The following is a 20,603-nucleotide window of genomic DNA, read 5'->3' as shown; positions in this document are numbered from 1 at the left end:
GAATTTGTAGATGAGAGCTCAGAAAATGCTGGATTACCACCTGGGGCAATCCTAGACACGTGGGACATGCCTCCTTAAACACAAATTAGTTGTTCACAGAAATAAGATGTTGCATTTTTAACAGGCAGTTTTTTGAGAGTTCTCTTTTACACCACAGCAAGATTTCCTATTAAATGTAGAATAGGCTTCCAAAGTGCTCTAGGATCTGTCTTCTGTAAGTACCGACTAGCTGGCTTCCAGGGCATGCAGAGTGGGAGGAAATTAAAATAGGAAATCAGAGGGTCAGGCTCACAATTAACAGCATGTCAAAAGGCTCTTGGGCTGGCTAAACCTGTGTCAGTGCTGCAGCAGTTCATTACGGCTTTCCAGAAGTCGTGTAGGACTTAGTAGAGAAGCTAATGGCTTTCCCTTATATCGTATGAATGGAAATAGGCTGCAGTACAATAGTGGGTTATTACACTGAATTTAGTATGAAGTCAGCATGATGGCTGTGTTAAATGATACAGGCTCATAAAGCACATTAAATTCCAGTTGTTGTAACCAGGCTCTCAGAGCTCCACCACACAGCATTTGTGTGTGGTGAAGGTTTTCTATGGCATCACTGCAAGCAAGGATCTCTACTTAGGAAGAAAGCTAAGCCGGCAAGTACCTATTTGAACAAGGATGGCTGGAATCAGAAAGAAAATACCGCAGGCTACAGCAGACAAGACTTGCTGTGTGCGCTTTGGTCCCTCTGCCTTGGGAAAACTGGTGTCGAGGAAGCTAGATACAATGCAGGTGGTGCCAAGGAAGCAGATGCCCAGCAAAGGGACAGCAAATGGGAAAGAAACGTACGGAGAGCAGTCAGGTTTTGTTGCAGGCCTTGCCAAACAAGAACCGTAGCACAAGGCAGGCAAGGCTGCCCTTTGGGAGCCCTGGTCTTCCTGTCTCTCCCACCTCTCTGGTATGATGGTTTACAAGAAACTTTAATTTTGGGGCCCATTTGTGCTGTCTGGTTTGGAGTGAACCTACCGAATGTATGCAGCTTGCCTTGGTAAAGAGAGGCAGTATCTGCAGGGGAGATTGGTGAATAGATCCTTAGTACTGAGTTATAGGACAAAAATGTGAAATGGCTTTGTAGAATCTTGCATCTAGATCTGTCAGAGAGGCAGAGGTGTCATCCAGCTTGTTCCCACTTTAAATTCCCTGCTAATATTTCCAACTCTCTAGAAAATTTGTAAAAAGTTCATAAAAACTATAAAACAATTAGTTACCTGCCTTTACTGGGTGTAGTGATCATGAGCTGTTGTTTTTGTTACCTGGTTGGATGACTTCTGATACGAATTTTTTTGTTGTTTTAATTAAAAATATCCTTTATGGTAATGTTTTTGTTTTTCTGGAAATATTATGCTCCTATGAACGTTCACAGTATACAAAGTAACACTTTAAAAATCAAATAGATATTTTAGTATTTTTGTTAGCTCACACTCGGGTGTACTGAGTATTCAGAATATGCAGGAAGGAATTCCAGTGATAGGTCTGTGCTTTGTTCACATTGAATAGTTACTGGGTAATCCCCTCAGTCCCAAGTCTCCTATTTCATACTGGCAAGAAAAAGCCCATGCATCCAAATCCCTCATTCTCTTCATTTTACTGTCTATGAGGGACAAATTCCTTAATTCCCTAGAGCTGCTGTGTAGGTATCCTTTAAAAAAAATACTTTAAAAAATCCTCCCTCAAATTTGGGAAGCCCTTTTTAGGAGAAAAATGACAAGAAGTCCATGCTACCCCTTTGTACCATAATCTCTCTAATCAGGAAAAAGCAACACAGTTAGTAAAATACGCAAATTTAATTTTCTCATAACTAAAATATCTTTTAAAATTATTACAGAATTCTCCTTATTAATTCCCATATCCTGTACTCACATTTTCTGTATGTATTTTTTCTATCTCAAGTACATTTAGGTGTCAATTAAATTTGAAATATCTACATTTGTCAGCATTTCATTTTTGGCCAGTGTGATGTGCTGCTGATTTGTCCATGCATCCTGACACATGAAAAAAGCTCCTGAGATGCAGATCTTCCTCATTAAAAAAGAAACCCATACTATCATAATGGTGCGCAGAGCCATGGAGCGCATCCCCAGCTTTATTGCACTGTGTTTCTGACATGATATTTAAAAAGGAACAGCCACGGCTGTCAGTACTGTCATATGCTGGTGCTAACCGAAGACATGTTAAACTAAACATTAGAAAGAGATCAGCAAGTCATCTGCATGGTAACTCAGCTAAGAGATTAGGTAGGCAGGAGCTGGTGCAGTCATGTGGAGATGATGAGGGTTGTAGCTGTGACGGACACATCCTTTTTTCCCTCTAAGACTGCAGCAGTGCCTGCCTTGTAGCCGGGCTTGCTGTGACCTGCCTTTTCAGAGACAGCTCTTTGTGTATGAAATTCTAGCAAGTGGTGGGTGGCAGACTGCAGGAGAGTTGCCGAATTGGGTTAATGAGGGAATAGGCACTTTTTTTGGATTCTACTGCCTCAAGCTAATAAAAAATTTAAACTTGGACAATTTTAGATTGTTCATCCCTTATCTTGGACCAAAATCTCTTACAGAGCACACCGACAGTGAAACTTAAGTGCTTTCTTTTTTCTAATTATGAGATCCCACGTTCATTTAAGGAGTCTTGCGACAGCAACAAAACCGGTACATATTAACTTGCTGTATATTTAATCTTCTTTGCACTGAGCTGCACTGAAGTGCAATTGATGATCTAGCCAACAAGATCCTAACTTACTTCTTCATCGTTTGTTCCCAGTTTATTTAATATGTGCACACAGACACAATGCAGTTGAATTTAGCGTAGTCTGAAGGCAAACAAAGGGTATCAGAGGCAGTGCTTCAAGGGCAACTGCACCAGTACATTTGTTATATGCAGTTACCAAACAGTTAGTGTATGGGCAAGATATGTGGAGATTCAATATTGCTCTTGATTTCTGGAAATAATTTTAGATTTTCTGGAATCATGTTAAATGGTAATTTACTTTCCTAAGACAAAAAGACATGTTTTTATAAGTTCAAAAAAGAAATATTTTTAAAGTATCTTTGATTTCTGATTTATTTTAGGTGGAGCCTTTTGTTAATGTAAATTGAAATTTTTGGATAATAGTCACTTTCTTAAAAAAGGGGGGGGAGAAGGTTAAAAAAAATGTTATAGCAAATTTTTCCTAATGCAGTGGCACCACCTCACTTTCCCTGGATGCCTATTATAGCAGAAGAGAGGAGCAGAACAGCTATGCAACAGCTTTAATTGGAGTACCACAGACTGATTTAACACTATCAGCTGCATCCACTGCCACCACTATTTTAGACTTTTTATTAATTAGCTCTGACCTGATTGTGAATAAACATTTATTCACAGTGGCAGCTTGGGCTCTCTTGAGCTGTTGGTTGCAGTGTCCAACTTCTCTTTTTCTGACCTAATCTTTTAGACTGATTTCATAACTTTATTATATAGTTATTTAGTGATTGAGACAAAAGAACTAAAAGAGTGAAGGCTGATTACGAGTTCGAGTGCCACTAGAGGTAGTTTGTTAGTATGTCTGTACTATAAAGGCAACAAATCAAATCCTTTCTGTCCATGGTTTTGGTCCTGTTCTGGTTTCAGCATATCCTTGTCTTATCTAGAACGTCCATAGCGGTGTGATACATTTGCATTGCTCTACGATGTCTACAGGATCGGGACCTATCCTTGGTTTCACATGATAAGCCTGATCCTGCTTATGCTGAAGTAACAAATTTTATACTGGACCTCAGTAGTGGCAAAATTAGGCTCCTATCTCTGTTGTGTATTGCTTTGTGTCATTCTCGATGGATGTTTTGATTCACTACAGTAACTAGGATATTATCAGTGATATGTGGGTGACAAAATGAAGGTGTTTGGGAAGAGGCCTCATTCGGACAGCTAGAAACAATGTTTGCTTTTATGATCCTAGTGATTTCTTTTCCATTGTTCTAGTGATGTGGGAAGAAAGGAGGGACCTGTAAATGATGCTCTCTAGCAACATCTATCAGTGTTCATCAGCCTGTTGTTTAGTCTGTAAGACCTATAAAGGTGGTTTATAATGCTGTTGAAAAGAGGTTTTCTTGCTTGGTTTTTTTTTCATTTCCACTCATGCACACTTAGATATGCCAGAATGCATCTGAAATGGGGAGAATAAATAAGAAAAAATAAATAACTGTTAAAAATTGAGTATATGTTTTATTATAAGCGCATATAGTTTTGGTGACTCTACACAATGTTGTCCTTGAGTTTTAGTAGACTGAAAAGCACTGGGCTATGGTGTAGAGGCCTCTGATTAGTACTGGTAAATCTTGATGTGCTTTTACTGCGTTCAGTTACTTGTGAAGCATTTGTTGTAATATTTAATTTGTGAGAATATATTTTCTATAAGCTCTTTTGCCATCCAGAGCTTAGTGTTTCAGAGGGGAATGAACAGTGGCCCTTGCTTCATACTTTACTGAAGATCAGGATATTTTAGCATTGCAAATGAGGCAATATTTGCTATTTAATTTCTTCATGCTCTTCAACCTCTTCGTTCCAGTGTATTCCTGCTTAAGTACCCTGCTCCTGTGCTCTCTCCTCTTCTACTAAAGCTGATAGTGCATTTAATTGTTTAAAGCAGTGATAGCCACTGCGGAATTTGCTCCAGTGGAAGCAGTGAATATTAGAAGCTTCTGCTTTATGCAGAAAAGAGTAATTTACTGGGGGTTTGCTTAGAATGAAGTGAAGCAACTGATAGCTACAATAAATAATAGAAAAAAATTCATAAATTCAGCAAGCTTTAAATATTTTTCTTTTATCCCCCAACCACTGTATGTTTACCCAGACCTATACAGGCATGCACAGTTTTACATTTGCTAAAAATTTAGGCATTATCTTCATTGGGTACAAGAGCAAATGCTGGAGATCTGACCTCTGTGTATAAAATATAGATGACTGGTATGTTCTTGTCAAAAGTCTGGTGAAATGTTTTTGGTGGTGGTTGGGTTTCTTTGGTTTTTGGGGTGTTTTTTTGTTTTTGTTTTTGTTTTAATTACAGCTAAAGTGTGTTTCCAGATGCACTTCTGATTTTAAGAAGTTTTCATCTGAAAGGATTTTTGTTCCAGACCACTGCTAACGAATTCATAGATTGATAGCTACCATCCTGTGATGCAGGAGAAATTAGCCTGAGAACCTTTTCTGCTGGACTTTGGAAGCAGTTAACCATTGAGGAAAGAAACCTATACACCTTACTTGACAAACTGCATTTCATATAAATCCTTGGACAGTTTGCTTTTATTCTAGTGTGAAGCAATTTCAGATCTCAAAAATAGATACAACTAGGAATTGTTACCCTCAAGTCAGCTCCTCTCATAGTTCAGACTAATGTCAGTCTAAATATCTATAAAGCAGAGAGGTAGATCTAATATTTGTTTGCTTGTAGTCAGAGATCAGAGAATCTGAGGAGCAAAGATGTATTTCTAAATAACAAAAAGATGCCTAACTCTCTAGTGGTGGGGGAAAGGTGGGTTTCTGTATGGGCTGCTTTTGCCATATGGGCATGCCTGCAGGTCTTAGTACCCTTCCCGACGAGATGGCACCCTAGGCATTTTTAGAAGAGTTGGATTTTCTGCCTGAAAAGTAGAGCTCAACATTTACCTGCAGAGCTCTTTGCAGTGGCAGTCAGGCACATTCAGAAATGATGTAGAGCCGACGAATCACTTGGTTTCTCTCTCCTCTGGAGCTTTGAATGTGACAACTTGATAACTTCCTTTTCTCTTCCTGTTTCCCTCAGCCTTGTAAAGCCTATGCGACACTATACAGTCTTCCTCTCTGAGGACTCTTCTGATGATGAATTTCAGCAGGAAGAGGATCCTGTCTCTGGCTTCTCTGAAAACTTTTTCTTCTCTGCTCCTTTTGAATGGTCTATCCTTTATTCTTTCATTGTATTAATTCAGACTTCGAACAATGGTTTTTGCATTGCTCAGGGTGCCTGCTCCTGTACTTGGAATTGTGGAAATGCTCCTGCAGTCTGTACGGCGCTTGATGAATGTTCAGCATTTCTCCTGCTTGTTTGTTTTGGTATTTAGCGGCATGCAAAAGCATACTCCTGCATGAAACACTATGCAGCAATGCACAGCTTATGGCTTCACATCAACTTCAGCTCTGTGGGATGTAACCCTTCCACTTGCCCTTTGTTCCAATGTGCTGCTTGTGTTCCTGTCCAAACCTTCTGCCATTCTTCCTTGTGCGGTGCTAGCTGTGCTTTTTGGATTGTCCTGTGAGCCTTATTTCAGTGCAGTTACCGGCTTTTTCTAGTTTCACTTGCTTGATCCCAGCCTCTCTGTGCTGTCAGTGACTATGGGGAGTCGCCATGCAGATGTCCTCCAAGGGTTCTGAGTACAATCTGACCTAAAATTATACAAGAAACAGGAAGTGGTTTGTTGGGTTTACTCACTTTGTTCTTTGCATCCAACTTTTTAACTTGTAAATTGTTGTAAATTCCCAAACCTCTGTAACTTAGTCTTGCCGAGTTTTGAAACATGGTGCTGAGCAGCTTGGCCATGTTGCAGCTACCAGCCTGCAAGAACTGTACGTGTAAGCACTGGCTGCAGGATTCTGCCACCTGCCCAAGGTACCCGTGTTCAAGGAACGAGTGGTGCCTGCCAGCTCCTGTTTACCTGGCCAGTCTTCACAGGGGCCCAAGTGTGTCTTTCTGAGATGAGTGTAACACTGTCACGTGGAGGGTGCACGCCGATTCAGCTGTGCTAAAGACCTCTTACTGCGTGTTGGAACGTACCAACCCCGGAGGGTGGTCTTGAGCTAAGGCCTCACTCAATGTCACCCAGAGGATTTGTTCTTTCCCAGCCTCGCCTGCTTGAGGATTTCTATGGGAAGAAATGAGATAAATTGCACAGAATCACACTCATTCTTCTAACGAATGTAGTTACTGGCTTGACCAGAACCTGTAGGAAGAGGTGCCAGGGCATGGTGAGCTGCTGCTTCAGAAATCTGCATGATGCCAGATCTGGGCAGTTTGGGTGCTGGGAGGTGGATGCCTGGTCACATCTGAGCAACTGGAGCCTGCCGGATGCAGTTGCGTTAGCCTAGGCTGGAGAAAGAGGCTGCCAGTTTGCTAGTGGAGTCTCCAGTTGCTAAAATGCGTCGCGTGATGCAGAAGGCGGGTTCAGAGACTGACAGGGAAGGGCCGTGACTGCAGGCAGCTGGGCATGGGGAGACGCTTCAGGAGCAAAGGGCCGGACAAATGTTCCCACACTCTTGTGTTTGGGGTGGAGGAGGCCAGGCCACTAAAAGGGTTTGTTTGTAGAATATTCCTCAGGGTTTTTTCTGCAGTGTGATCTAATGCTTGGCAGATGAGCACATATTATGTGAGAGATGAAAGATACGACCGAGATTTGCAAGATCACCCTCTTCGTAAGGACATATACCATCAGCTGTCTGTCTTGTACTTCCATTATTACATTCTTGTGTTGCTAGCTGAACGCCTGCTATTTATGTGTTGATGAATGAAGTAAGATGGGCTGTTTATAAATTTGCATGATATAGATGTATTATAATAAAATATGGAAAGAGGAGGAGGGCTCTTCCATAGGATGTGTTTTTGCAGGTCTCACAAATATTTTCTTTTAATTGAAACCTTGTTTAAATGCCACAGTAAAACTGGCTGCCAGTCAAATGCCAATCACCACAGATATGTATGGCAGTTCTTGTTATTAATTGGATGCACATTATGCTGCTGCTCTCTGTACACAGAACCAATACGCAAATCTGCTGGTGTTCATTTTTTTTGCTGAGGTTTGTGCAAGAAAAGCATCCTGCTAACTCGGCCTTGGCTGTAAATGTAAAATAGGTGTCTCCATAATGGATTGTGTTGTTTCTTGATAAGATGACACCAATGTAATCATTGGAGCTCTCCACAGTGTTCCCAATTATTGCAGGAAAACACTGAATTACGTTCTGTGCTGAGTTAGCTTGAAGCAAGAGAATCTAAGTGCCTGCAAAACACAGGGCACTTGGCAGTGCGCTTGCTCTGACTTCTTGTGTAAAAGGGCTGAGCGCAGTGGCAGTGGTCGGCCTGAGCGGGAGGGCCAGACTGCCCAAACGGAGAGCTAGCGTCCAGTTATTCCTGCTCCGAGAGAGTTCCCTCATCGGCCTGTCCGTAACTGCATGATCACAGCTTTCCTCTGAGTACTTCCCACTTACGTCTTTTTCCTTTCTGAAAACCCCTTGAGTGCCAAGTCATCTTTGTATGTCCTTCTGCCCTTGGTCACTTTGCTCACACACCTGCTGTTCACAAGGCGATGTAAGCAACGTAAGCTCTATTTTGCCACCCAAAAGCTTTTTGTAAAGGCATCCAGCTCCTTAGTAAATAACCTGTTTAAAAAAAAATTAGAAAGAGAGTCATTTGCAACATGATTTTTGTTCCTCTCCTAGGCCTCAGCCGTACCGGGCCCTGAAAGAATCCGATAGTGCTGATGGGGAAGAGGCAGTCAGTCCAGAAAAATCAAAAGAGCCTCTGCGTCCAAGCCCTCTGCTCTCAAGCAAGGCCACAGAAATCAACCTCCTTGAAGACATCTTCCCTAACTTAGAAGTAGAAACACAGCTTCAGCCTCTCAGCCAAGCTAAGAGCCTAGAAGACCTGCGGACTCCCAAAGAAGAGGGAGCTCAGAGATGCACATTTGATTACCAGGTTTGGACAGGGATTCATGTACGCTGGGGGGGGTTGCACAGAACTGGGCTGGCTGTCTTCCATTATTTTGAGGAACATTTTCATATTATTGGGTAGATGCATTTCCAGCCATTTGTTCATGTGTTTCAAAGTTCATTTCTGAATTAAGAAATTATTGGAATGAGACTCAGTTATAAGACAGTAACTTTTTCCACTAAAACTACAGCCTTTACTTCTAAAGGAGGAAATATTTGCCCTATTCCTCAGAATCTGTTTTGTCCATTGGCTGTCACACAGAGTTATCTTTGAAGTTGATGCTCAGCAGTGAGAATGAATACCTGGGAATTTTCAGGTCCCCTCCAAACTGCGTGGTTTCTAAATGACCTTCTTTTAATCTGGCCATTTTGGTCTAGGCATCATTTGAACAATCTAGATTGTAGAAGAGAGATTCTTCATGAAGAACTTCACTGAATATATGCAGCTTAGAAAGTGCCAAACTAAAACAGATTCTGAGATCTTCATGTGACATGAAAGAAAATAATGTCCTTTCTACCTTATAATAATATTTAATTTAGTGTTATATCCAGATATTTCATTTGACAGCTTTTTCCGTACAGCAATTAAGGCTTCTCGATTTCTGTACCTTAGATATAGGTACGTGCTCCTTACTTGGCTAACAACAGATGCCACAATATGTCACAGCTGAACAACTCATTTGAGGCAGAGCTGGAATTAAAACTGCAGAGTCCTGCTTCTGATTTCCTGTATGTCCGTCTAGGCTGCACAGTCTGTGGACAGGTCCTTTTCCACTCACAGCTCAGCAGCCTGTCTTCACTTTATGCTCTATGTTGTGAGGAGAGCAGTAAAAGTTAACTTGGTTTTTTTTATGCTTTCTTGCAGAGAATGGATCTTGGTGTGTCAGAGAGGAACAGGATTGTGCCAACCATGAAGCTGTCTCACCCTTACAACAAGCTGTGGAGTATGGGTCATGATGATATGGCTATTCCTACCAAGTATTCCCAAAGCTCACCGGAAAGGCCCTTGAGTGCGCTTGGGAACATGCCGCCAATCACAAGGAGACCCCGGAGCAGAGACAGCATTCTGGCTCCTGCAGAAAAGGATGAATCAAATCCTGCCATTCAAGGGAACATCACCATTCCTAGGCCACAGGGAAGAAAGACTCCTGAACTGGGGATAGTGCCACCACCACCAGCACCCAGGGCTTCCAAGCATCAGACTCCAGCTGGACCAACAGAAATTCTCACCACCCATGCTACAGGACGTAGCCATTTGGTTTCAGATCTTATCCCAGAGCCCTTTGGAGTTGGTAGTGTGTCCTTAGACCCCGAGATCCAGCAGTCTGTAAATTACCCCTCTCATCCATCTCAGCTTTTGTCCAGTGCTACCAGCACTGCTGACATGCTCCAGCCTGTCAAGGTGAAGACAGATAATACAGGTAATGAAAGCGACTACCTTCTTAATCTCCTGGATCCGTTAAAAACAGCCAGCTGGCAAAGCAGTGGCCCACAGCAAGGTCCCTGCAGCCTGCAAAGCTCAGCCACTCCACCTTCTGCAGCTAGCTTTGTCTCAGTGGCAAGTGACTTTGTGCCTCCTCCAGCTGCACCGTTTGTCCAGCCACTTGGTTATCCTTCCCCAGCACCACCACCTTTTTTACAGCCATCTCCTAATCCATTTACGCAAACAGTGCCAGGAGCCCTTTCAGTGTCTCTAGTTAGACCCCCAAGGGGCTCTTTCACCCCTTCTTTAGGTCACGCTTATAGCTCTAGCTTCATAACACCCAATTCTAGCTTCTACCCACCGCAAAGACCTCAACCAAACATTTCAACACTATCCATGCCAAACTTGTTTAGCCAGGCTCCAGCTGTGCCACCAGCTAGCTCCTTGTTGCTGCAGAGCCACAGCCCTTCTCCAACAAGCTCTCTACAGCCAGCATGTTTAAGTGGTCCTTCTAAAACCAGAACATTACAGGTGGGCCAGTCCAGCTCAAAGGTAGATCCCAAACAAGCACTAGCTCTCCTGTCTAATGAACCCCCTTTGATCCCTTCCAGGCCAGCTAAGGGCTTAGAGTCAGTGTTACTATCCTCAAAATCTGAGGAGACAAAAGATCCATTTGAAGATTTGTTAAAAAAGACAAAGCAAGACGTGTCATCCACACCAGGTAAGGTTGAACAGCTCAGAAAGCAATGGGAAACCTTTGAGTAACGCTCCCAACAGCCTTTTGATGTCCCTTTGGAATTGACTGAGGGGTTTTTTTGTTTTTTTTTCGAGCCAGCATAAAACCAAGCATTTCTTTGATGGAAGGCTGAGCCAGGATAGCTGCAGGACCATCACCGTGCCGCAATTCACACGAGTGCTTTTTGCCCAGAGTTCAGAGTCCCCCCATTGTCCTCGTCCCTGCAACCGCTTCCTCACTCTCTGCCACTGAAACCCCCCATGACTCTCGCACTGACCAAAGCATGAGGGTAGTTGGGTGGGGGTTTGGGTTTGGTTTGGTTTTCCACACGTAGCTTTTCAGACAGTACTACTGATGCAGAAGTTACTCCTTCCCTTTGTCTTTTCAGTCCTTAGCACAGCCGGGAGCATGACACAGCACGTTGTACTAGTGTTTTCTTCCTGCCTGTTGGAACGGTGTGGTTTTTCTTGCATTACACATATAGCTATAATGTTTTCCTTTCACATGTAAAGTGCAGCCAACAAACCCAGCCTTGTGGGCTGCGCTGAATTAATCCATTAAGCTCTGAGTTCATCCTGTCTTGAAATAGAGACATTCAGTTAGGTTATACTATTGCTTTTATTGCAGATTTTTTATTTCCCTCCCCCCGGACACTGACACGGAGAGGTAATAGGGACCTCTTGGGTGCAGAATTGTCGTAATTCCTTGTTGCAACAAAACCATAGCACAGAGCAGTTGCTCAGGGTTTGGTCCTGCATCTCTGTTGGGAAACTGGAAACACCAGCAATTGATTTTCTTTTATGGTTTTTTTTTGTTTGTTTGTTTGTTTTTGTTAAATACATCAGAAAATAGAGGCCATAAAGGGTATCCTAGTTCTTATATATGTGTATGTTAATATTATATATAAATATTATAGATGGCAGTATATGAATGGGATGTAACACTATCTTACTTGATTATTACAAACAAAAAAAAAAAAAAGAGAAAAAAATTGGGGTATAAAAGTTCCCAGCTCATGAGTTCAAGTTACACGCCAGTGTGCTGACGAGATGGCCTGAGCACAGAGCGATGGGAGCTGCAGTGCTTGTCTGCGCAGGCAGGAGCCAGGCTCCAAGTGGAGCTGAGTAAGCGCTGCAATGCTGGGAGGCCACTGCACGACAGCTGCCTGTCACGGCTGGACTTTGGAAGCGCTCATTGCTGCCTTGAAGCAACTGGGATTTCATTCTGGTCTGCAAGGTGCTCGGCTCCTTCAGCCTGTCTGAAAAACCACAGTCTTTATCCCGCTGTTGGTGAGAACCATTTGCTGGTATAACAAGACATCAACCGGACCATGAGATGGACGGTGAGGTCAGGAAGTACAACAATGCAATGGAAGGGTTAAAGGGTACGTTCATTCTGATTTTCTAAGACACTTACTGTGGCAATAGGACTCTCAAGAAATTTCATCTTAATCTTAGCATCCCTGTAGAACCTGCTGTCTTTGCAGTGATCACCTTTGTTTTACTGAAGTGGTGCTTTTTTGTTTTGTTTTGTATTTCAGCACAACCTGATGTAAAACATGTTGCTCTAGCAGAGGTAATCACATCACCATTGAGCCTTTGACAAAGGAAATCATTTTGGACACGTGGGGAAATTCTTGTAAAGCTTTATCTGATTTCCAATGTATCTATTTTATTCATATAATCTTGAAAGTTTTCTTACTCTAGTGTATGAAAATGGCTGTCTATGCGTTCGAGTCTGTGCAATACAAAAGAAAAATACTGTTAATATCTGAAATGCCAACAGTTTGGGAAAGACCGTAGTATTACATGAACATTATATTTCTGTAAAGTACTGTTACTCTGACAAGCCATCCAGTTGGATTTGTATTTTCTTTTTGTGTTGGAAGACAGATGGTTTTAGTATTGCATAGTAAAATATTTAAAGTCTAAGATAATAGCTCCATTTTATTTTATACAGTTCAGAATATGAACGTTATATATAAATTCAGTCTGGAATTTCAGATCTCCTTTACTATGAGCTAGATGATAAAACTTTCTCAATTACGGTGGATACGTACAGGCACCAGAAGGTTCCGCATACGACATGCCATTTGAATTTCACACACTCTTTTTTAAAATGTTTCATGTCACGCACTGATTAGACACCGGGCAGCCTATTACATGTGCTTCACGAAATAGAAAAGTGCTCAGGTAATTCTGTATCGCTGCAGATCATTTTCCATCTCTGATTATTTTACTCTGCCCAGATTATGGAATATTGATGCAGCTGATTTTTAGACAAACAAGCACTCCTGGATTATTTTTTTTTTTAAGTTAATTTTGAGGCACTGGAAAGTATTAACACTTCACACAAAGGGCATTAATCACCCTTCACTTTATTTTGAAGGGGGAAGGGGGAGGTTGAACACACCTCTGGGATCCCCGAGGACAAGGCAGCACTCTCCAGGAGTTTGTGACCTTCCTCACTTCTTGAACAGCATTTGCCAGCAGGAGACTGTTTTACGTGTTTCTCATAATAAAGGGATCAAACTATCCCTAGGGCAGAATTTAGTTTTTTGTCTTATTTAAACTCAGGAATTCCTAACATGATTCGGTCCTACTAGTGCCAGATGTAAACAAAGTGTGCTTGTCTGGGAGAGCGAGTGCGGATGTAAAACATTTCTTTTTCTGATGTAGAAGTATTTTTGATGTTTTTACTAATCTAGTATAAGAAGCGTTCCTTTTACTTCTTGTCTGATATTATTCATCAATGACTTTATATTCAGCTTTGTTCATTTTCCTGTACTCACCATACTTGTTTGCTTGTTTGGTACTGCTTTGCTTATTCACAGATGCTTTCTTCCATTAGAAATAACTTTTATTTAAAAAACAAACCCACCACTTTTAAGTTTCTGATGCATCTGATGTTGTACAGATGGCAAAACCATTTTTACATCTTGTTCACTCATTAGGTTAGAAACATTTTAGACACTGGAATTGGAAGCTGTCAAGACACGCAGCAATTTTGTTGCTGAAGGCCTTTCTCTCATTACCTTATATACACATGTTAATTACGAGAGGCTCGTGATTGCTCTGCACCTACGAGGGGTTTTGTTTTTAACCTGCAATGAATGGCCTGAGGTGCCTAAAGATCCACCTCCCCCACCCCCCCCTTTTTATGTGTGGGGAAAAAATCAAGCAGCAGGTTGACATCTGGCCAGTTTTCGTTCTGGTTAGGAGGTGGTTAGAGTCTGTCAGTAACAAATGACTGCAGCATTTCGGGGAAATTAATATCCCTTTAACCAACTGTAAGAAACCATGATTCAATGACACCCTGAAGACAGATGCGTGTGCAGTAACATTTCTTTCGTTAAATAGGAATGTTTCACGCACTGTCTTCAAAAGAGCATGTAAGTAAAAGACAGCTAACTGCCTCCCACGCTCTGGCCATTTGCACTGCGGGATTTATTCTAGCCTACTTGTGATAGATTTTTTTTTTTTTTTTAATGTGTTTTGCTCCTTGTACACTTACCATACAGGCTTTGTGAGCAAACTGATTTTTCCAACATCAGCAAATTAAACTGGTTAGTGATGAACAAGCAGCCAATTAGTAGTTGCTGCTTTCTTGGAATTTTTTTTTTTTTTTTTTTAAAACTTTGCTTCTAACTGTTGGTGGTGAACAGCTTTAGGTATTTAAAAAGTGAACCAGTGAAGATGAGAGCTGCTGCAGGCCCACCCTGTCCTTCAGGAATGGGAATAGGTCGTGGTGATGTCCGAGACAAACGTCTGACAATGGGCACTGCCGGGTTCCGCTGCACCTGAGCACAGGTCTGTGACCATCCTGTACCCCGATTTTCAAGTGGCTCCGTGGAATGGCAGCATAAAGCAAAAGTGAGCTTGTGATTCCTTTGGTAGCACTGTAACATTAATTGCTTGAGGAGAGTGACAAACTTTAGGGGCTCTATATAATCTCACCGTTCTTACTGGAAGCATAAAGATGGAGCAAGGGCACATGACTATAGGTAGAGCTCACGTTGCACCGAGTGCTGTATACATTTCCTGTGGCAAGTTTGCTTAGGTTATTGCCAGAAACCTCATCCATTTTCCCCAGAAGGCTTGGGAATTATGTTCCTGGGGACATAAACTGAATTGTCTGCTGGGTTTTGTAAACTGAACCCATTGTTAGTCTTGGCCCATTACACTCTTTGATTAACTGTCTCTGGTTTCAGGCTTGCCAGGTTGTTTTTAGCGCAGCAGTTCTCTCAGTGCCAAAGTGACCGTTACACCACGTGATGTGGACATCTTGCTGTATGTGGCAGCAGAGCGATGTGCATTGACTGTGGAGCTGCCTTTATTTCTGTGCGGTGTGCTACGCTCTGGGTGTAGGCTTTTATTTCAGTTCCCAGCAATGAGTGCAGCCATTTGAATTACATTCAACTCATTCATTTCCACATTCTAATCTCCTTTCCGTCTGCTGCTCGCACTAAGCTCTGTCCATGTGACAGCTCTCCTGCCAGGAAAGGGCTCCCAGCTTGTCCTGCAGCTCAGCAATCATGGTAAAGACTGAGACATTCGTCCACTGTAGACTTCTCATTTCTGCTGGAGATGGCCATCTCCCATTCCTCCAGAAGAGGATTTCTGCTGCTGCAGAAACCTGTCCTGACTCGTGCCCCAGGATCCAGTGGCTGTTAGGTATTTCATGGCTCTAACCACAATCTGATTTTCACCTCTTTGCTCATCAAATAAGGGATCAGTGGTAAAATGTAGCAGCACACATGCTTCAGTGCAGGTGAACAGAACATGCAGCAGGCTTCAACAGCCCCCTCGTCTATGTTTCTACCACAGATCTTGGCTGGTTGCTGTGCAGATCTGCTTTGTTCAGGTCTATGCTTAGAGCTCTGGTATGTGACAAAAAATAATCAGAAATGTAATAAAATGTTAACTGTAAAAGAGGCACTGAGGTTTGCAGCTGTGCAAACTGTGTTACAGACCAAAATCAGCCATCTAGACATCAAGTTACTCTTTAGGGGAAAAAAAAAAAAAAAATCACAAGTCAAGGTAACTAGGTCTATTTTTAACCAAATTTTATTGTAAATTTCTTTTGAAGGACATTCTAATTTTTTACAAATTATAAAATTTACAATTACAAAAGAAATCAGGATCATGATCATTAACTACAGCAAATCCAGTTTTGTGAAAAAATATATTCAAAAATTAAATATCAAAAGAAAGTTAAGCTCATTATTGAAAAAAAAACTTTCATAAATTATTTTGCAGAAATGCTCAAGACACTGACAAAGTATTTTAACACTTTTCTAGTACTGGCTTTGGGTGCTTGAAATAAAAACATCTGCTCTGCTAATCCTGTAAAGCAACTGAGCAGGAGCCCTCCTGCTGACTACCCAGGAACAGCAGGGGATGCAGACAGACTCACTGCTTGCCGTTTGCTGGTTTTACATGTCTTTACTGTTGTGGGTTTTGTAGCTTCTTGTTGCCTTTGAGGATATTTCAGCAGCTTAGTAACAGTCAGTTCTTATAACACAATTCTGGTTTTCTTCTCAAAGTAATACAGGCGGGAGTAATATTGGTTCATTTAGATCCTGTTGCTGCCGCCTTTTCTACAATTTAAACACAAAAAATGGAGTGGACTAAAAAGTAACGACCTGGAGGTTAATCAGGTCTGAGTTTTCAGAAACCCAAAGCATATTCTAAGCTTGCTGTAGGTTTATGACAAGTCATTATGGGATGAAGAAAAGCACACCTACTTTGCGTTTAAGTAAAGGCTACACCGCAGGGCTCTGAAGGACACAGGTGCTCTGCCCCAGGCTTCTGGACCAGCCCACTGGTGCTGCCCTGGGGTCTTCGAGTCCCTTCTCACCAGGAGATAACCCCACCCTTAAGACAGGGACAGACGCAGACCAAGGGTGAAGGTTTGTTTCTCCAGAGACACAGTAACCGGCTCAGCAGGTGGGGCCTGCCCCTTCAGACCTGCTCTCCCAGAGAAGCGCTGCCTGCTTCGTTTGTCTATTCTCCTGTTGCACAAATGCTGCTGAGCAAAACTACACTCACCTTTTTCCTAAGGTGTGCAGTTTAACTAGTTCCACTGCAGTGAGGTGACTGGGCAGTGGAACTCTCTCTAGTCTGAAAGTGTCTTAGACCTTCCTAAAGAGCATCGGGGAAAATACACAGAGCAGATCAGTCATGCTAGAAGTAACAGCAGTGTTACTACTACTCAATAAATAAAAGCGCTAGCAAGCTCACCAGACTGCAGTCAGGTCATTTCTCTCTTTGCCAGTACTACATCCAACTGCTTTCCAAACCAGAGCCAGGGTGGGATCACCACTTGCTCTTACAGCTTTTCCTCAGTATTAGAGGGAAAGTGATCTTACACACAAAATGTTCTCTCATCTCCCAGTGGTTTGGTTTTTTCTGTTTTCCAAAATTTTCATTCTTCATCTTGTATCAGCAGTTGCATGTGTGCAGAAGACCTGTTCTTACACAGACAGACCTGATCAGTAGTTTTGTACTCTTCCCTTTCCTTAGAATTACAGAAAAAGTTACAGCTACAGTAAACAAACAAACAAAAAAATCCAAGAGCAAAACAGAATAGCATTTTCTTCCGGTGGCGATGAGCAGCTTTGTGCCCTGCTTATTACTAGTATTTTGGAGATTAAAAAGCAGATACTGTTTTCTAAAATAGCTCTAATTGATAGCTGTAGTAATTATCCTGAAGTGCTAATGATTTTAGACCTTATTTGGCCTGCTCTGCTGCACTTCTTTCCACAGGCTCTGCCATGTTATGCTAAAGAAGAAATAGCACGCTCAACAGCTAAAAAGTAACAACGGAGAAGTAAAACCACAACATAAATATCCTTTTTAGGGCAATGTGGAAAATGAATGCTCACTGCATTCACAAAATGTCACTGCAACACAAACCCCGGTTTTGTGTTAAAGGTCACTACGTTAGTTAACTAAATTCCACTCTTCTGTACTGACAAGCCCAAACCTGTCTGTCCCAAGAGGTGCAGGTCTTGAAATATCTCCTCCTCCCCTCCTCACATGAGCAAGTATCCCTTGATGTTCAAACACTAAGTCTCTTCCTGGGTCCGTTCTGTGGTCATGCTGCTTAGTGCCCAGTCCTGCCCTCGAGCCAGCCTGCTCTGGGGGGATGGCAGACACTACAGCTATGACCAGACCGGGAAAAGGGCCAGCCTGCTCACATCAACCTTGTTCCAAAGTGATCAGTTTTTTTCTACATCTAAGCATCCTCCTTTCAAGAAAGTTACTACTGTAACTGGCAACTCAGTCTCAGGAAGGCACTTAAAATGTTCCTGTGGTTTAGTCTAGTCTTAGGAATAGATTTAGTAGAAGTGTCTGATGATACTTATTTTCTGGTAATGTAATGCTAACTCTGGCCTAGTTATGGAAGGACAGCAGCAGCTCTAGGAAATACCTCCCATCAGTCAGTCACCCATCTTAGCTTTGCAGGGGAGGCACAGGCACATCTTTTTGGAAACAACCACATTATTCACATTATTTCTTAATACAGGGGTTTAATTCCCATTAATTTGACCCACCTCACTTACTTACATGAGGCCATGCACGTTGACTGCAGGGCAGTGACAGTTACTAGGGCTATGAGCCCTTGCATGACTGAGGGAGAGGCAGCAGGGGTAAGGCTGAGCAGTGCATGGACCTCTCTCTTGCTGGTGACACACTATTGCATCATTAGCGGTTCTGTGTGCCCTCCCCTCTGCTGCTACAGCCCTGCTTCCTTCCTTTCCTCCACTGGCCCCTCCAGAACTTTTCTTCGCCTCCCAGACTTTACTGCTCTTGCTGGCAGACCAACTTTATACAAATCGTTTATGGGATGAGCTGCAATAACCAAGCTCGTTCAAGCAGTTGAATCTTACTGCCAAGTAACAGCAGGCAGTTGCCTGTAGCCTATGAAGTAGCTTAAAGCAGTACAGACCTGTCCTACAAAAACACATCTGGAGACCTAAGACGGATATGCTGCAGCAGTTCCATGACTGTTGAAGGATGACACGGCACCTGTTGTGTGACCCCAGTTCTTATATCAGCCTCTCGGTCGGTGGCATCTTGATTACGTTCCACATTTCCACTCGAGCCCCATCTTTTTCTTGGCGGCTTGGGCTGTATGTTCCCTGAGTTGCTCTCCTCCTCTTCATGGCAATCGCCGTGGCTGCAACAACTGCAAGGAGAAGGGCAGCCCCTGCAGCCCCAACTGCGCCCACAACGGAGGAGTTGCTAAGATGCGCCCACACTGGCTGCTGCGGTAGAACAGGGTGTTACTCAGAGCTTCCACGTGGACAGTGCTGCATTTCACATCCCTCATCCCCATCCCCAGCACCTCTCTCTAAGCTGCACTGTGCCAACAGCAGTGCTAGACAGGAGCTTCCCCCCTTTCACTGTCCCCTCCCCGTCACACAAGCATCCAGGGAATACAGAAGCAGTCTGGTGGCCCTTTTCCTGCTCACCTCTTCCCCCCCATGCAAGGCATAAGTTGAGCATTTGGCAACAGGTACTGCCGATAGCTCCAGCACTGGCCCACGAACCCACGAAGTTCTGAGTGCACCTTTCCTGTGCGGTACCCATGGGAATGTCTAACAGAGACCACTCCATGAAACAATGGTTTGATTTCAGTAATTCCTGACAATCCCCTGTGACACTGTGGCTGGCACAGGGCAGGAGTTCACAGCTGCTGTTGCTGTTGAAGAGTGACTGCTTGTGAAACCTCATACACCTGAGCTGAAAAAGCTTTGAGTGCATTTCAGTTGTTGACAAAAACAGAACGGTATGTACAAACCAATCATAAATACCCTCTATACAATGCTCCTTAAAAGTATATAGATCTTAATCTGTAAATTAGTGCCTAGTTTAACCCTGCCTTTTAAAGCAGATTTAACTATGCCATTGCTGCCTGAAAGGTGGAATGGAGCCAGAGCAACTTCAAAGCAGGTGCACCTCAACAGCTCCTGCCGAGGTGAACATATGGGGCAGTCCATGGGGCAGGAAAGAAGGGAGTCAAGAGGCTCACTGTGAGCCAGGGGTGTGCAATTGACTCCATTAACTGAAACCAGCTGGAACAGCTATTGCATACACAGTCTGCCTTGTACTTCTAAGTCCACGTCTTCATTGCCATGCCTTAAGGAAACTGAGATAGGGCGGATCTGCTGCTGCAAGTGCTGGAAAGAGATCAAGGTCAAAGCAGACCTTGCAGGTACAACTCCTTGTCATGGTATTGCCTATATTAACCGCTCTTCAGGTGGCACTTTTAGGACACTGTCCATCTCCAACCGAGCTCCTGCCACTTCTTGCTGACTTGGACTGTAGGTTCCCTCTGATTGGCGCCTCTTCCTTGCAGTGAGAATCATGAATATGAGACCAATACTGAGTAGCAGCAAAGAGCCACAGGCTACAGGGACAGCTACTTCAATTAGTGGGGAGGGGAAGAGAGCACCTGGAGTCCCTTTCTGTAAAAGAAATTAATGGAGAAACAATGAAACTCCAGTGGTTACAATAACTGAAGTCGAAGAACCCAAAATGGTCAGATTAGAGAGGAAGATTTTTTTAAAAAAGCAAAAGAAAAGCAGAAGCTCTGTACCTGAATGGAAAAGGGCAAGCAAGGACCAAGGTACAGGGCAAGGGCACCTGCACAGAGAATGCTCATGTTCACTCTTTAATCTCTCAGCAAAAC

General features: G+C 42.9%; 2 protein-coding genes across 6 annotated transcripts in view; one reads left to right on the top strand and one right to left on the bottom strand.

Moving 5' to 3' along the window:
* The window catches only part of DENND1A (DENN domain containing 1A), a 218,184-nt gene extending 204,446 nt beyond the window's left edge, over nt 1-13,738 (top strand). For 3 of the 5 annotated variants that reach the window (XM_075519366.1, XM_075519365.1, XM_075519368.1), the window contains 2 exons: nt 8,476-8,731; nt 9,611-13,737. In XM_075519366.1, the coding sequence (XP_075375481.1) occupies nt 8,476-8,731; nt 9,611-10,933 (1,579 nt within the window). In that variant the 3' untranslated portion in view covers nt 10,934-13,737. Of the gene's footprint in view, nt 1-8,475; nt 8,732-9,610 lie in introns of all 5 variants that reach the window. The other 2 variants (XR_012778177.1, XM_075519367.1) reach the window with 2 other exon arrangements.
* Nucleotides 13,739-16,079: 2,341 nt separating this feature from the next.
* CRB2 (crumbs cell polarity complex component 2) overlaps nt 16,080-20,603 on the bottom strand; it is a 32,069-nt gene continuing 27,545 nt past the window's right edge. Inside the window, exon 12 of the mRNA XM_075519762.1 lies at nt 16,080-20,379. Within this exon, the coding sequence (XP_075375877.1) occupies nt 20,152-20,379 (228 nt within the window). The 3' untranslated portion in view covers nt 16,080-20,151. The remainder of the gene's footprint in view (nt 20,380-20,603) is intronic.

Source organism: Mycteria americana, chromosome 17 (genome assembly GCF_035582795.1).
Source record: "Mycteria americana isolate JAX WOST 10 ecotype Jacksonville Zoo and Gardens chromosome 17, USCA_MyAme_1.0, whole genome shotgun sequence".
NCBI lineage: Eukaryota > Metazoa > Chordata > Aves > Ciconiiformes > Ciconiidae > Mycteria > Mycteria americana.
This window is presented reverse-complemented; position numbering and strand designations above follow the sequence as displayed.